This window comes from Camelus bactrianus, chromosome 34 (genome assembly GCF_048773025.1).
Source record: "Camelus bactrianus isolate YW-2024 breed Bactrian camel chromosome 34, ASM4877302v1, whole genome shotgun sequence".
Classification (NCBI taxonomy): domain Eukaryota; kingdom Metazoa; phylum Chordata; class Mammalia; order Artiodactyla; family Camelidae; genus Camelus; species Camelus bactrianus.
The window spans coordinates 739,221-756,725 of NC_133572.1; the positions used below are offsets into that span (position 1 = coordinate 739,221).

Genomic DNA, 17,505 nt, shown 5'->3' on the forward strand with positions numbered 1-17,505 from the left:
TGCCCCGTGCCCCTACGTGCTTCGAGCAGCACCTCGTACAGGTGGGCCTCAGGGATGTCTGCCGTGTGGACGGCGGACTTCACAGGTGCTGGGCGCCTCGCGGCACACGGGAAGCCCTTGCCAGTCAGGGGACAGGCGAGCAGATGCCAGGTGGGGGTGCAGCTGTGGGGCTTCGGGTGCTCACGGTCACAGGCACAGAGCAAGGCCGCAGTGTGAGGCTGCGGGGCCAGCGGGGGCAAGGCTGGGCGGGCCCGGGTAGACCTGGCATCAGGGGCCACTGAGGGGAGAGGGGGCCGGGCAGCAAGGCCGCTGGAGGCCAAGGGGTCCTGAGGCGGGAGGGGCTCCAGGAACTGGCGATCGCTGGAAGCAGAGCCGGTGGCGTGTGGCCATCCTCCTCTGGGCCAGGGTCTCCCGGAGGCTGAGCACTGGACACCCAGCACAGCAGCGGCCAAGAGGGGGTCCAAGCTGGGTGCCTCCTTCATCAGAAGGTCATCGTCTGAGCCAAGTCTGTGAAGGAAACCACTGTGCAAGGTGTCCAGAGATGCGCTCACTCCCAGGAGGGGAACACAAGGCTCAGGACCCAGGGGCCGTGGGGTGACGGTGCTGAGGGCCGGGGAGCCAGGCATGTGTCACGGGTTATGACGGGACGTGACCCGATCCTTTATTCTCAGTAGCCATCACATGGGGTCTGCGTCTGTTCAACCAGGTTCACAAGTGCCTGCTGCGTACAGGACACTGTCCTGCCGCCGTGACAGCCGTGGGGGGAGCAGCCCAGGCAGGAGGAGGGCACCCGTGGCTGCTTCTGTGGCATCCAATCCACAGTCCTCGCGGTTTCCTCTCCAAGGTTCAGTCTTGCCTGTGATGGTGGGCAGTGCTCCCTCCTCCTCTGCTGGGAGGTGGGCCCTTCGGGAAGAGCTGGTGAGGCTGGATCCTTGCTCGGCAGAGATGGGCAAGGCACACAGCACCGTGGGCACCAGGCCGTGTCCCCGTCACGCAGCCGCTCCACCCCACTGGGAAGCACTTCCCTGCTTGCGAGTGGGCGTGAGCAGCACAGAGGGGTCTGTCCCGGGCAGGTCCTGGCTCCTCCCCAGGTGCAGACCCCACCTTCCTGTGGAAGCCACGGCCAGCTGGCCATGGGCCACCTTGTGGAACTGCCCCCAGAGCTGGGCGGACGGGGACGGGGAGGGAGGGCTGGTGCCACAGCAGCCTCCTTGAGGGAGGTCTCTCCGGACTACTCCTTGTGCCCTACATTTTGTGAACATTTAAGCTCACAGAAAACATAGTCCTCTGGGCCACACACCTCTGATGACTCAGGCGCCCACACGCCTCGGAGGCTTCCTGGGGCCCCTGTGCAGTTTGAGTGTCCTTTTCTCTGGGCCACACGCAGCATCACCGGGACCTCAGATGGCTGGAGCTGCAGATCTCAGACCCACAGACGGCCTCAGGGTGACCCCACAACTCCTGTAGAACCTCGGGCCCCCCAGACAGCCCATGAAGAGCCAAGGTCCCGCCCAGGAGACGCACGGCCTCACAGGCCCCGTCCTACTCTCTGGTCTCTGCCTCGGCTGCAGGCTGGCCCTCTCAGAGGGTCAGGGTGGGGTGGCAGGTATGGGGAGGGGGCTTCCACGGGAGTCCTGGGGCCCCTCCACAGCCCCCCGAGCTGTGCCCAGCAGCCAGAGGAGATTCTCGGCCTGCCTGGCTCCGGCCTCTGCTTCTCTCTCACTGTTGCCTCTTCCACCTGCTTTGGGGCCGACTGGGCAGCCAGCCTCCGCCCGGTGGCCGGGAAGTAGGTCAGCGCCCAAGGCAGTGAGACGGATGACTTCAGTCGGCGGGGACGGGGCCACTTAGAAGACAAGGATAAATAAAGCCGTATTTTAAAAAATGACCCAGATTGCTGGCCTCCTTATTTAGAGGTGAAGAAAGGACAGGTCCTCTTGAAGCGCGGACGCCGGAAGGTCCGCAGGTCCCTCCTAGGGGAGGCGCGCAGAGGGGCACCTGGCGTCCGCCACTGGCAGCCACGGGGCCCCTGGGCCGAGACCAGCAGGGAGACAGAGCATTTGCTGGAACCCATACCCAGCTCTTCCCAGGACCCGCGCCCGGAGCTCAGGGAGCACTGAAGGCGAAGCACGGAAGACCTTCTGAAGCCCACGTCCAATTTCTGGAGGGGAGCCACCGCCTCAAACCCTCAGCCTCGACACACACGCCTCCCCTAACAGGAGAAGCCCTGTTTCCTCAGGGCCTCCGTCTGTCCCAGCGGGCAGGCCCCTGGGAGCCTCCACATTCAGCACCTTCTCCGCCAAGTTTCCGCTAAGGCGCAGCCCCGGCGGCCCCCGAAGTCTGGGCAGCCCGGGCTGGGCGCCGGGAGGCTGTCACCTGCCCTCAGAGGCAGGAGGTGTGAGCCCAGAGCCTTGTCGTCAGAGGGTGGGGTCTGCTCTGCCCCAAAAGCCGGGGCCCCGGGCGATGGCCTTTGTCACCTTGCCTGTGGGACACGGTCCCCCCAGAGGTCACTGGGGAGCAGCGAGCCGGAGAGTAGGTCCTACCCGACCCCCTTCTGCCCCGGCCCTGCCGACTGACCAGGAAAGCCCAGACCGTGGCGGGGATGCCAGCAGGCCGGCCGCGAAGGAGGCCAACAAAACCAGCTCCTCCATCGACTTAAAACCTCCCTCCTAGAAACTCAGCGGGGATCCTGCACGGACGTGGGGAGTGGGGTGGAGGCCTGCGGATGCCGGTTATCCAGGGTGGGCCTCGCGGACTCTTGGTGAGGACCCAGGGGCGGCCGGGCTGTTCCTGTCTGTCGAGACCCCAAAGCACGGTTCTCTCCAGTCTCCCAAAGTGTTACAAAGCTGCTTTTCCTTCTCGCCTGCTCCTTGACCGGCTCAAGGCCAGCGAAACCCCGCCTCCTCTGGGAAGCTCTCCCTGCGCTCACTGAGCTCGGCCGTGTGCATGTGCGTGTGTGTGCACGTGTGAGCCACGCTCCCCGGCGTGTCCCCATCTATCCAATCAGACCCAGGCCCTCGAGCACACACCTGGGGGCACCGTCAGTGCTCACTGAATGTTTGTTAAGTTGATAATCGAGTAATTAGGACTCGTCTAACGCCAGTGAAGGGAATGGAACAAAGCCTCGTAAGTAAACAGACAATAGCTTTGATAGATATGAATTCTCCTTCTCAACGTGTTTATAAACCACCAGTTTGCCGTGTAGGTAACCGGTTCTCTGCTCAACGCGGCAGGGCGCTGAGTGGGTGCCCCTCTCCCTGGGGCGGCAGAGTCAAGGTTAAGGGCCACAGGGAGCTGGGAGCCCAACATGCCTGCCCCCGACACCCGTCAGGGAGCCCAGGACGCGGCTTCTGGGCTACTGGAGGACTTCCCTCAGCTCTGCGCTTCGAATGGCTCTCAGGCCATCAGCAGAACTCAGTTCCCCCACCTCTGCTTGCCTGATGCCTTCAGAGGCTCATTTTCCGTATTTGTGGTGAAATGAGGTGGAAATGCAGTGGCAGAAAACAGGGTAAAATGCCTGAATTCCACCTGCTTGCATGTAAAGGACCTTCGTCATTAACAAGGGGGATTTCAGCAGTGCCAAGACCAGAGACCACAGATGGTGTGTTGTGCATGTGCCCGCGTTTGTGTACCTGAGTGTGCCTGTGCGTGTGCGTACCTGTGTGTGTGTCTGTGTGTGTACCTGTGTGTGTCTGTGTGTGTACCTGTGTGTGTGTGTCCGTGTGTGTACGTCTGTGTGTGTACCTGTGTGGGTGTACCTGTGTGGGTGTCTGTGTGTGCGTACCTGTACATGTACTTGTGTCTGGGAGGAAGGTCTCCCAGCATGTCCTCATGTGTGTGTGTGGAGCTGACAGCTGACTTGTGCAAAGTTAAAACCTTACACTTTCGTTCCCAAGGCCTCCAGCTAAACCCAAACTGAAGCAGAAACACCATAGACACATCTCTCCTCTATACACTCATTAATATTCTTTCTGATCTTATTTTTAAGCTGAATTCCTAATTTTAAAAAATCAGGACTGCTCATGGAGAAACCAGTGGGGGAAAATGAAAGGTTTTCTCAGGAAGGAGGGGCCGGGGTGTCGGTGGAGGAGGTGAGTCTGGGACATGGGCCAGAGGGGGCCCAGCGACCTCGGGGCTTGGATCAGAGGGCACCGTGGGCAGAGGTGGACAGCAGCCTCCGGATGGACAGCTGTCCAGGGACTGAGATTTTGAGGAGCTGGATGCCTGGGTTTCCGCACGGCACCCACACTGGCTGCAGCCCCTTCCCAGGCCTCGCCAGGGGTCCCAACCCCAGTTCTGGGCCACGCGGCTCCGTCCCCGGGAGCAGGGCCATCCCCAGGCTGGGCACGAAGTCAGCGCTGAGCCCTGATGCATGGATGGTGTGACCGCGGAGGGAGGACTGCTCAGATTTCAAGGCGACTCCAGCTCCAGACGGTGTCTGAGGACCTACAATTGTCCTGGTTCAGGAGCACAGCCCACAGCACACGAGAGAGCAGCCCAGAACCACGCGGCACTGGGTCACAACACGCCCGAAAGGAGATGTGGAAACTGCGGGGGTGCTGCGAAGGGCCTCCCCTCCCCGGCGCCTTGCTGCTCCCCAGGAGCCGACACTTATACACGATCACTCTCCTGTTACTTTTAAGGGGTGTGGTCACTCTGACGGTAAATGGAGAGGCTTTGGCTTAAGAAGCCACTTCCCAAGGAAGTCACTCCCTCAAGCCCGAGCTCTGGCTTGGTTTCCGAGTGCCCCGTCCCACGCCTTCTCTGTCGTCCACAGGCCCCTGGAACGAGCGGGGTGCGAGGTAAGGGGGTGCTGGTTCAGGCCGGTCCCAACGTGTGGCTTTACCAGCCGAGGAGACGTCCGAGGATTACTGACCAGGCCTGACTGTGCCCTTCATCCACTATCTCTTCAACATCACAAACGTGGGATGAAAACCAGAGGTAGGAGGTTAGGAGATGCCGCCCCAGGAGGAGGCCGGAGCCCACCCCTCGCTCCGGGTGACCACCCCCACCCCTCACTGGGCGACAGCCGCTCCTCTGGGACTTTAGTGGCCTCTTCGCTCCCCAGGAGCACCTGACCAGCTTCCGGTGTCCAGTCACTGCTACACCCGAAATTGCAGCCGCCCTCCCCACGTCCTCCGGACTTGCGTCCTGGACTGGAGGGAAACGCAGTCCCGAAGGGAAGACCCCGCCTTCCGCAGAACCGCCTCCCAGCCGGGGCCCAGCCAGAGCACCACATGGGTTCAGTCGGTGAGACTCCAGGGCTGTCGGAGCCCGTCTCCTGGGGCCTTAAGATGCAGGTGCGGGGCCTGACTGCGCGCTCCTGGGGCCACGGCGGGGCGGGGAGGGTGCCCTCTCCCTGTCTGGCAGGCTGTGGGTGTCATGCCAAAGCACACTGAGTTGTGAGAGTCTGTGTGCTTGGAGATGCAGGCAGAGCGGCGAGGAGGAGGAGTCCCAAAGAGGGAGGAAGGCAGAGGGAGAGGTGGCCGCAGGACAGTGACAAGCAGAGACCTGGGCCGAAAGCAGGCGCTTTGGGCTGAGAGGTGCTTCCCTCGGGGATGCTCACGAGAGGTCCTGTTTCAGTTCCCTATGTGTGTGTGTGCGTGTGTGTGCACACACACACGCACGCACACACATGTGCACACACATGCACACACAGCACAGTTGTTTCAAAAGATGTTGGGTAAGTCAGAGCGAGGCGGCCGTGGGCCTGGGGCCGGCCCCTCACCGCCCCTCCTCTGCCCCACCCCCAGCCCGGCACCCCCCCACATCCCCAGCCCCAGGGGGCGGGAGCGGGAGGCAAGCGCAGCTGCTGGAAATTGGTGGTTGCCATGTGGGCCCCTCTCACCCCCTCTCTGGCTGTCATCACGACAGCCTCCTGGGTCACCTCTGGCTGCTGGGGGGAGAGGGGGGGGAGTTGCACAAAAATACTTCGGGCTGTCAGCAAAGTAAATTATACGTATCCCCCCCAGCCCCACCCCCCCACCCACCGCCACCCTGCCCTCCATTTAACGCCATGGGAGGCATTTCCATAGCAACTCAAGGCACAGGCTTGAGGCTCCTGAGCCCCGTTCCCCGCAATCAGTGTGCTGGGGCCCAGAGGCAGGAGCCGCCGGGCTGCAGGAGGTGCCAAGGAAGAAGGACCAGTTAGGGCCACTTTGGGATTTGACCTGCTTTGCAAAAGGGAATTCAGCCTGCCCAGACAGAGGAAGCTCCTCCGCTTTGGGCTCAGATTATTCAGAACCAAGTTCTTCCTGCGTGTGAGCCTGTCGCTGCATCTCGTCTGAGGGAGGGGTGGTCAGACCTCTGTCCCCTTTGCAAGGGTCACAACATGGCCACTGTGAGGCCACGGTTCAGTCTAGTGTAGCTGGCTCCCCCAGACCCAGGTTTTCGTCTGAACTGTACGTTGTTATGTCTGAATCCTCGAGACCTGGGCACCCCTGCAAGCAAGGAACGTGCCATCCTGTTTGCTGGGTCCCAGGCCCCCTGGCAAGTCTCAGCTGGTCCCTCGCAGAGAGGTACACACTTCACGGCAGTGCTGGGTCTCAGCCTGATGACTCTAACCCCAAAATTGGGAGAAGAGGGCTTTGGAATCGTTGAAAAACAACTTAGAAGCTGCAATGCTCTGAATTCACAGAGCGTCTCTGCGAGGTTCCAGAACTCCGCCTCCTGGTCGAGGAGGGGGCCGCACCTCTCCTGGCGCTAACTCCTCCCGGTCTGGCAGCTGCGCTCCTGGGAAGGCATCCACCCCCCCCTCCCCGAGTGGGCTCTTGGGTGGTTTTGGGGATGGCCAAGTCAATTTGACTATCTGCAGAACTCTGGGTGCGATGGTATTTTCAAGCCTGGCAACGAGCATTTTCCACCCAAATGCTGGGAACAGCGCTGGGCTCTGGCAAGTCACTCCTTGCACTGACGTGGGAGACACTGCAAAGAATGGCATTTTTCTGGAGGTCCCACAAATAATGAACTTGACTCTGCCAGACGGAGACAGATCAAATATGGCCTGTTTGCTTATGGGACAGGCTGTCCGAAAAGCTGGCACTTCAGCAACGTGAGAGTTGGCAAAGCCGTGCTGGCTGCTGGGGCAGAAAGGGGCACCTTTAAGGTGAGAGGAGACGGACGGCTGACCGGCTGACCCTCGAGAAGCCGCATTTCTAAATGAGCATCTCACAGCCAGCAGGGTGGTTTGTCAGCAGTGGGAACGATCACGTGCGCTCGTCGGACGGGCTGCTCTGCTGTAATTCAGGGAAGGTTGTCGTGAGACGTAAAAACACAACAGCACACGCCAGGACGCTGCCCGCGCCAGCACAAAGGGCTTCCTCTTAGAGTTTCCTCCTTGGCCCCAGAAGGGGGTAACTGTGCCTCCTGGGGACAGTGCCTCTTTTGGGGACAGAGGCAGGACACACAGAGAAGGGAAGGAGCCCCCAAAGGGGCTGGGGGAGACCCCTGGTGTCGCTTGTCTTGGGCTGGTGGGCGGAGACTCACTAGGTGAAAGTCTCATGCGTGGTTTCTCGGGCAAGACCTGGAAGAAGTCAAAGCCACTCCATCCAGGTATGCATGGGAGCACGCCTCCAGGGGGCGGGTGGAGGAGAGGGTGGGGGTGGGGGAGAGTGCGAGCCCCGGGCTCCGGCCCTGCCGGCCCGCCACGTACCCAGTACAGCACGTCGGTCCAGCCCTCCATGGTGATGCACTGGAACACGGTGAGCATGGCGAAGGCGAAGTTGTCAAAGTTGGTGATGCCGTGCTTGGGCCCGTCCCACCCTGGCTTGCACACCGTGCCATTCTGGCACTGGCGCCCGTGGCCCGTCTCCAGGGCGCAGGGGGAGGGGTCGTCTTCTGCCGGGACATCTCGAGTGGCCGGGGGAAAGAGAAGGAGCGGAGGGGAGGGAGAAACAAGAGATGTTAGAGAGGAAAGTGGTGGGTGAGCCGGGGGGACGGCAAACGGCCACCGTGACAGCAACACGGAGCAGACTTCCACTCACGCCCCCAAACACGAGGCACCAGGGACGCATTTTAGGCCGCCACGGACTTCGGAGGTCAGTGCTTTCAACTGATCGTTGTAGGGGGAGGGCACAGCTCAAGTGGTGGAGCGCATGCTTAGCCTGCACGAGGTCCTGGTTCAATCCCCAGCACCTCCTCTAGGAATAAACAAGTAGGTAAAGCTAATTACCTGCCCCACCAAAAAAAAAAAAAAGTAGTAACAACTACTTGTTGTAAAGCTGTATTGCAACCTCGGTCACTGATTTCAGGGACAGGAGGGCTGCTGCCCGGCCAACGGCCAACAAAAAAATCACGACGTTGCAACCACTCTGAGTACAAAACACCCCGGAGTCTGGAAGTGAGTCCTGGTCTCCTTTCTTCTGGTTGCCAGCGTTCAGAGGGAGGGTCGGCTGGGAGAGTCTTCCACAGAATCAGCCAGAAATCACCCTGTGACACTTTCTGACTCCACGTGGGTCCCTTACCCATTACATGATGCTTTACCAGGACGCAAGTGACCTTAGAGTGGACGCCCCCTCAGATGAAGGATGGAAGATAAGTTCTGCCGGAGGGAGAGCCCCGCCGTCTCCGTCCCGGCCCCCGAGCACAGACACCCCCACTGCAGCCATTTGTGCGTGTCGTGGGGACCCCTTCACGTGCCCTCTGCTCTCCAGCATTAGTGCCTTTCGGGAGAGGAGACAGGGGGCAGCGGGTGACAGGGAGGAGGCCCCCAGGGACGCAGAACTCTCGGCTTCTTCAGGAAGCAGCACCACATCCACCGTGGCTGGTTCCCCCATGCGGGAGAGCCACTAGGAGACGCACGAGGTAAGACCTTCTTGCATGGAGATTGTGCGTAGATTGAACTAAAACTTGGCTGAGCTAAGAATGTCCATCCTGGTGAAGTACCGAGAGAATCTCGGTCCCAGCAGCGGGAGGTAACAGCGTGCAATTCGCAGAAGTTTGCGAAACTAAGGACATCTCGCGTTTGCAGAAGGAAACGGTAATAAACAGAATAAACCTTGGTTCGAACAGCAGACAATGGTCTCCATCCAGCAACAGCGAACGTGCGTCCCTGAGAGAGAACCTGCTGGTCATCCTTCTTCAGAGACTCCAGGCTCCGGGTCCTCTCTGGTCTCAGACCCCTCAAGGTTCCTGGGGGCCACCTCTGCCGGGAGGCGATTGCTTGGTGGCTGTTTCTTGATTTGTGGCTTTGAGTTGAAACCATCCCCTCCCAAAAGGAAGGCAGCGGAGAAACACTGATCCTTAACTTAGACGTCACGCTGGGGGCGTGGACTCGAGCCATGTGGTTGAAGAAACAGGCCCGCTTTTCCCCTCTCTCTTTGTAGAAATAGAAGTTACAGGCCTTACAGTTCATCAGAGAACACAGACGGCTCAGCTCTTCTCAGTAAATGTACAGAGTCGCAGGCCATCACTGCAACCCACCGAAAATGCCCACGTAGCCCCAGACTCCCAGGTCTGTCTGCATCAGCCCTGCTCCCACCCCAGCCCCGCAGTCTGTCTGTCCGCTCGTTCGCCCGCTGAGGGACAGAGGGCCTGCCTCTGCTGGGGCCACTGTGAACGGCATGGCGTCCTGGCTCGTCCGGGGCTGGTGCTTCCAGCTGTGAGTCTGTGTGATGACCGAGCGGGTCCCTGGTCCCTGAACCAACGCCGGGACGACAGCGTCCCCTACCCCCTACTCCCGGGTCTGCCCCGGGGGGGCCTTTCATGTCGCTGAACTCAGGCGCAGTTTCTTGTGACTTTTGGAATTTTGAAATCTCTGGGGATTTGGAGGTGAGTTTACACAACAAGAGACTGGAAAAGTCTGGAAACTAAAAAGTGCGTCTCAAACCTATGGGCTGCATAAGGAAGTGGGCACGAAGCACCTAAAAGTGGAGAGTAGACGGACTGGAAACCCGGAACCAGACATCCTAAATTCCGCGGGTGCTCGCCGGCAGAGCGGCGGCTCTCCAGAGCGTGGTGTCCAGGCACTCGACGGAGCCGCGGTGGCAGGTGGGCACAGAGAAGGTGACAAAAGAGAGGGGAGCCTGCGGCTCTTCCCTCCTCTGTGCTGCTGGTGCGAGGAAGACGCCGCTGACGGCCGCTAATCTGACAGCTTCCCCCGCGTGCTCGGTTCCCAAGGGAAAGCTGAAGGAGGCCCAAGTGAGCCCTGAGTGGCCTCAAGAGAGGGCAGCACATCTGGGGGAGTTACTAACACGCACGGGAAAGAAAATGGCCCCTGGGCGACACCACCTCATTAACACATGAGAAAGGATGAGATTCAGAAAGACGGTCTGAAGGCTTGGGGCCCCTCCGGGGTTTTCCGTCTGTCTTGAACAATAATTAAAAAAAAAGATTTGAGAACAATTAAGCAATAATGATCTGGTTAAAATAGGAGCCTATAAAAAGCACTGCAGCGACACTGGGAGACGTGAGCACGCAGGGCAGCGGGTCCTGGCGACGCGCGCTCGGTGAGGGGGGGAGGAGCCTGCTCGCGATGGCTTCTCCTGCAGGGCTGTGCGTTCCAGGGGGAGAGTGGGGGCCCCACGTGGGAGGGGGACCCAAGGGGTGTGGGCTCCCCGACTCAAAACAGTGAAGAGAAGCAGCGTCATCCTGGAAAGTCCAAATTAAGTTTGTGCTAAAACACGGAGACAGAGATTAGGAGCGGCTTCGGCAGTGCCGCTAACAGGAAGCCTGGGAGCCTCCATCCGGGGCTTCCAAGGAGGAACCACCGCAGACAAAAATCAGTTTCTTTTTTAGGCCCCAACTTGAAGGCCTGGACAGAATGAGAGTGACTTCACTCCTGGGTTTCTGCCAGTCAATTCTTTGCCAGTCTCAGGGGTAACCATTGTGCTTGAGAGAGCTATTCAGAGTGACCTGGCTTGGAGCACCACCCAACAGATGGACAACCAGAAACAAAAAGCACTGGCATATGGCGATGTATCTGTTGAGGAACAAGGCAGGCGCCTTGCAGATGCCTCGGGGATTGGGGGAAACTGCCTCTTCGGACGTCTGCAGGGGACCGGGGTGGGGGCAGCCTAGCGGCCCAGCTTTCTTGCGTGGCTTTTAAAGGAAACATGGGTCCAAATCCAGCGTATTCTAAGATCTACAGGAACACAACCTAATCTCAAGGTGTAAGAATAATCTGATGTAGATTCCATGAAAAAGTCAAGACGAGAGCGCACAACTTTTGCATAATTTAAGTTTGCAGAAAATGTGGTAATTCAATCTAAAGTCTAAAATTGAAACAAAGAAACAAACAAGTAACTCCACCCGTCCCAAACATGGTACAAAAGTCCCCCAAACACGAGGGGACCAGTTTCAAAGACGGCAGGTTCCCGGTCTCTTCCCTGCGGCCCCGAGTGCGCCCGGATCCCAGACACTCCATCTGCCTCAGCGCTGGTGTCCACGTGGGCAGAATCGTGTTGGGCGGGGAGGGACGGAGAGGCTCCGGGACTGGCCTCAGACGCGGGTCCGGCAGGAGGAGGTGAGCGAGCTCCCTCCCAAGGGCAGGGCACTGGGCTGAAGGGCTTCTGCAGCCAGTGTCCTCGGCCCCCTGCCCAGCGGGGACGCCGGCTCCACACACACAGCGCGAGTCACCTTCCTGGCCGGGCTGGCGGGGCTCCTCTCTCGGGAACGTGTCTCCCGGTGTTTGTCCTTGGCCTCCCTGGCTCTTGGGCTGACAGTTATTTCCATGACTGGGGCCAACTTCTCTTCCAAACTGGGCAGGGAGGTTAAACCCACCACATAAGCAATCTGGCTATTTTTCTTGAGGGGGAAGCAGGTGGCGACTCAGGTACATTTCCTGGTCACGTCTATCTTCAGGGATGGACAACAGTGAGGTCCCCACTCCAGTTGGCGAGGCCAGCTCTGGTCGGTTCCCTGAGAGCAGGGAGGCCACTGAAGGTGTCTGAGACCTGTGGCAGCCTTTTCTCCGAGGGTCCCAGTCCCTGTGCGTCATGCCCTTCTTTCTCTTGCTGGTTGAGGCTGCCAGGCACCGACCCTCAGAGGGTCCTACCACCCACTGAAAACCCACTTCTGCCGTTTCTCCGTTGGGGGATGGAAACCACGGGCAGTGTGGGAGCGGTTCTCCCAGCTCAGCGAGGGGGACGGCTGCTCAGCGCAGAACCCACCGTCGCCCCCTCCCCACTCGGGGTGCCCCAGTCAGAGCCACAGCACCACATCACTGAGCTGACGGTGCCTTGTGACTCCACACCCTGTGACCGCCCGCCCGAGGAGCCTGGGTCAAACCGGCAGCTGAGCATTCATTTCAGTACAACAGTGTGAGCTGCAGACACACTACAGGTGGTTCTTAGCAAGTCTTGGAAGGAGCTCTAACAAAGCACACATTAGCATAAAGTTGTTGGTTCAGAGCAGCTACAGTTTGAGACGAACCAAAGGAGGACTTGCACTAAAGGGGAGAATGTTGCCAACTGGGGTACTGGGTATTTCTCTAAGCAAGGCTGGGAATCTCAGAACTTTAGCTCAAGGCACGACCTAACTCCTTCCATTTTAAGGAGCTTTTTTTTTTTTAAAACAGTTTATTTCATATAATTATGACTCAAGAAGTTTGGAGATTCTCTCTGCAGTGAAGAAACAGTCTCCTCCCAAACAGACCCTCCATCAAAAAGCACACACAACGGTGCGAGTCTGTGACTACAGGTTTATACTCTGTGATTTTTTTTGTTTTGACTGCGGCCGTGGTCACAGATCCCAGCCAATCTGCCCAGTCAAACGAGGTCACACAAGTCAGGGGACCCCCTTTGTTTTCTGAGTATGAATAATCCTTCCTGTGTAACTCCCACCCACCAGGGCAGCAGGGCTCAGCTTCCACTTAAGGCCTGGGCTGAGTGGGGGTGGGAGGCAGCGGACACCGGGGGGTGAGGTGTCCCGACAGCGCTCAGGGCGGATGCTCCCCTTTCTCACCAAGACGCCAAAAACTAAGATGAAAGACCTTGCTGTCTGGAAAAAAGTCACAGAGCTGTAACGGTGCCAACCCCTCCAGGGGCATCTTTACAACCAGTTTTGAGTAAACCTGCCTTACATGTCTGTTTAAAAGCCTTGTCAATGTGCTTAACTCTTTAGTGGTCACGCTGAGATTTTAGTAACTGGGACCACGGTGCACGGCCCACCCCACAAGTCCAAACCCTGGTCCTAGCCGGGGGGTGGGGGGGGGGACAGTGACCAGCGTGGCTTGTTAAATGCACTGATTTAACACAGAGCGGGGTGTTTCGGGGAGGACAGGGCTGCGGGAGTCGGGAGAGAGAGCAAACCTCCCTGAGGAAAAGGACTCTGCTGCTGGCCGTCCTGCCTGACGGGGAGTGGGGCCTTGGGACGGGGCTCGGGGGCCAGGATCAGCCCCAGGAAGGAGACGCAGCCACGGTGCTGGTGGGAGAGCCCACCGGCTGGGGAAGTGCCTCCTCCTGAGAGGATACTTGACGACCAGCCCCTCGGGGGACAAGGGGACAGAGGCACAGCCAACAGGGCAGTTCTGGTTCCTAACACACTCAAAGTCGGCTAAGTGACGTCGTGCGCCTGGCGGCGCTTAGCAGGGCTGGAGGGGCCTGCGAGCAGCTGTGTTAACAGGGACGCAGCTCCGTGAGAACAAGGATCAGAGCCGGGAGAGGAAGCAGCCGCCCGGCCCCGCCCTCACCTGCGGCGCCCGGCCCCGCCCCCCGGGCCGCCCGGCCCCGCCCTCACCTGCGGCGCCCTCCTCGCTGTAGCAGGTCTTGTGCATCTTTCCCATGAAGAGCTCCAGGCCGATGATGGCGTAGATGATGATGACGAACAGCACCAGCAGCGCGATGTGCAGCAGGGGCACCATGGCTTTGATGATGGAGTTCAGGACCACCTGCAGGCCTGCGGCGACACAGCCGGGTGAGCCGCCGCCCCCACACCGCCGCGGCCGGGTGTCTCGCGCCCCAGCTCCAGGGAGAGAACGGAGGCTCCGGGCTGCCGAGCCAGAGGGACACACGGGGGATCGAAACCCGGGTTGGCTGCCGCCAGGATCCCTCGGGGTCGCGTCCCAGCAGGACTGGCAGCTGCTGTGCTTCCAAGGGGAGGCACGGGCTCTCCAACTCCTAACGCCCCACGTCTGAGGCCACCCAGCCTCCTCCTGGAGCCGCAGGAGCCACGCAGACTGGGGTGGGGGGGGGCTCCCCGGTCACCCAGAGAGGGGTCTTTGGAGCCCGAGGCTGGCTGTCTGCTAGAAAACACGGGCAGCCTAGTTTCGAGGGACCCAGAGGGTGGGGCTGGCTTTACTGAAACTGACTCACTGCTGGACACCTCTGGGTGAGCACCTGCCTGGCGACAGCCCCCATTCACACACCCCACGGGAGGCTCTCGTGTCTGAGGGGCACTTGGCTGGGGAGATGAAACAGGAGATGGACGGCCGTGGTGCTGGCTTATCGCACGGAACTGTGCCCTTAAGAACGGTTAAACCGGGGACGTCTGGTTTGCCTGTGTTACCACAGTAAATTTTTTTAAGTACGCAGATCCCCTCAGGAAAAACAGAGTAAATCCAACCCGTCCTTTAGCAGCAGGTTTGTCAGCACACCCTGGAGGTCTGCAGGTTATTCTGTTGTTTATGGGGAGAAGGACCCCAGACTTTTATAGGCTGGACCGTAAATAACACACCAGGATGTTCCTCGTTTAAAGGAGATGTTGCATGTATTCATTTGCAAATGGTGGAGAGGTGGTTACCCGCAAGCCCCCCCAGATCACCCCGGTCCCCAGAAAGCCTTCAGCCAACAGGGGTGCACTGTCCCCACGTCCCAGGAGAGAAGTGGGGAAGGGCTGGCCCCCTCCTCACACCCAGGCAGGCTGATGTCCTGCAGGCCACTCTGACCCATGTTTGTCAGGACACCCAGCTCCGAATCCCACGCCGTGGGCACTTTTAGTGTCTCTGACTCACCCACCAGCTGCGGACACCCTTCCACCTCCCCCTGCCCCAGGCGCTCCACCGGGTGCTCACCCCCCACCCCCTGCACCGGATGAGGGAAGGCTGGGCACCCCCTCCCCAGACCCCGGGGCTCTGTGATCAGAGGCGCGGTCGGTGTCCACAGTCCCGTTAGGGGAATTCTCCCCAGCTATCAGGCCAAGAGAAAGGCTAGAATAACCTTACCTGTGAGTTAATGAGAGCGCTTTGCAGCCTCCCATTATTGTAAGATGCTTTCAGATTCAAACGACTCCATTAACTAGCAAGTTGTACACACACTGTGCTCAAGTGTGTGGAGCCACGGGGAGGGTGACAACTGAGCTGCAAAGCAACTTTTGGGGGTGTCTGCTGGGGGCTGCTCACAGGAGGGGACAGGGAGCCCAGGTGCCCAGACAGGAGGGTCTACACTCTCAGGCCTCAGTGCCACAGCCTCACCTGGACTGGGGTGGAGGTGGGGAGGACAGGATGCGTAACTCCCTCTGTGCTGCAGCCAGAGGGACACTCTCAGGGAGAGTGGGGCGGGGGGGTGGTTTCCTCCTGCCCTATAAGGCCGTCGTAGCGTCCACACCACCCCCTCCTGCCCACTTCCAAACCCAGCGTTTCTTTTAGACTCAAATATGCCATCCTTCTTCCCACCACAGGGCCATTGTGTGTGCTATTCCCTCAGCCTGGAATGCTTTTCCATAATTCCCTACTTCCTCTGTCAGCCCCAGCATCTCTCTGCTGGGCAGCCTTCCGCATGTTCCCAGACCAGAGAAGTCTTCCTTACATGTCTTCTTGGAACCACTTCCCCTCCTTTGGAGCTTGAGTCTCAGTTTGGAATTACATACGCATTAGTGGGTTTGAAATGTGTATATCCATCTCATGTCCGGCTGCATCTTGTGGAAACAGACTGTGGGCTCTTCTGGCCATTTTATCCCTGAGGCCTCGCTCGATGCTGAGCATGCGCCGACATGAAGTCAGCACAAAGTCAGCTCGTGGTCTCAGTGCGGCAGGTCTGCACACGGACAGGTGAGTGCCCAGGGCCTGCAGGCCAGGCAGAGATGACCAGCGGGGCTGCAGAGAGGCCCAGAGGAGGTCGAGGCCGCCTGTGGCTCCTTCCACCAATCGGGGAGCTGTCAGAATTCCCAGGCGATGCTCCGTTCCCTCCATCCCTGTCCGGCAGCCGCACCTCCCACCGGAGTGCCAGGACCCAACCCTGGTTCTCCAGGCTCCTCCCTCCTACTCCTCACCAGGTCCTGCCAGCTCGACTTTGAAGTATTCTAGACAAGTATGAACAACTTTTACTGTATTGATAACACACACGCATCGTGGAGGAAAAGGGAAATACTTACTACAGAGGAATTAGACGCCAGGGAGCAGGAAGAACTTTCCATCACCCCACCACGCAGAGAGAACCGCTGTTAGCCTTTTGGGGTGTATTTTGGACATTTTGGTCCCTGGTTGGTCAGCAGGTCTCCCGCCATGAGTCCTGCCGGTCTTCACACTGTGGCTGGAATGCTCTCCCCAAAGCACAGGTCGGAACGTGATCCCCCCCTTGTGGGGCCAGGACCAACCAGGAAGTGTCCAGGCAGATCCGGGTTCAACACAAACAGGACCCGCCCAAGAAGCAGACCTGCGTGGAGCGGGTGCTCGGCAGGCAGTAGGCGCCCTGTCTTCAGAGGTATTCAAGCATCGGCTGAACAAGCTCTCGGGGGAGGTGCCTCAGAGGGACTCAGCCCACAGGTGCAGCACTAACCAGGGCCCCCAGTCCCCAGCCCCCATCAACGCGTTGTGAGGACTAAGGGGGGTCAGTGACTCACCCCGTTTCCCCGGGCACAGCCTGCTGCAGTGGGAGCTGTCATTAACTGTATTTACGGAGGAGAAGAGCGGGTTCTGGAGAGGTTAAGTGGCCTGCCTGTGGCTTCACGGCTGGTGAGTGGCAGCAGGGGATTCGGCGCCAGGTGGCCCAGCTCCAGTTCCTGGGCCGCAGGACTGTGCTAAATGCTTTCCGTGCGCCCTGGACCGTGGTGCTCAGCCCCCACGATCTGTTTCTGTGAAGTGGAGACACATGTTCACAGCACCTGCCAGGCCATCCCTGCTTCCGGGGGGCCCAGCTGTTCCGGAGGCTGGTCCAGGAGAGCTTCTACCTGCCACCCTCACAGCCAGCCCAGGCTGGGGTCTGAAGGTGCCGGGCCAGAGCCCCTCTCTGGGGCCCAGCGTGCATAACTGGCTCTCAGGGCCCGGGCCCCAGCAGCAACTCCTCGGAACTGTCCCTGAAACAGCTCCCCCGCTCCAGTTCCAGTTTGGAAAGCGCAGCAACATGTCTCCCCTCGAGCGCCCTCCTGAGACAGGCCAGGCCAGGGTGAATGAGCAGGTCGCAGGGGAGGTGGCTGCTGTCAGGTGCCTGTGGGCACACGAGCACCAGGCTCACCTACGATGAGCTGCGCTTCGATAAAATGAAATAAGAACTGTCACATCAGTTCTGAACAATATATGTGCACTAATAGAGGGAAAAAATCCCCAAACCATTTGCTTTTGCAACACAGCATCTTTTTCAGCACGATGCCAGGCAGACAGCAAGAACCTAATAAAGACGCCTGCTTGCTGAATGATGA

At 59.4% G+C, this 17,505-nt stretch overlaps 1 protein-coding gene across 19 annotated transcripts in view; it reads right to left on the bottom strand.

The window, feature by feature from the left end:
- The window catches only part of CACNA1C (calcium voltage-gated channel subunit alpha1 C), a 435,155-nt gene that overhangs the window by 123,408 nt on the left and 294,242 nt on the right, over window positions 1-17,505 (bottom strand). For all 19 annotated transcript variants that reach the window (XM_074357570.1, XM_074357565.1, XM_074357567.1 and 16 more), the window contains 2 exons: window positions 13,672-13,830; window positions 7,649-7,845 (listed from right to left, as the gene is read on the bottom strand). In XM_074357570.1, the coding sequence (XP_074213671.1) occupies window positions 7,649-7,845; window positions 13,672-13,830 (356 nt within the window). The remainder of the gene's footprint in view (window positions 1-7,648; window positions 7,846-13,671; window positions 13,831-17,505) is intronic.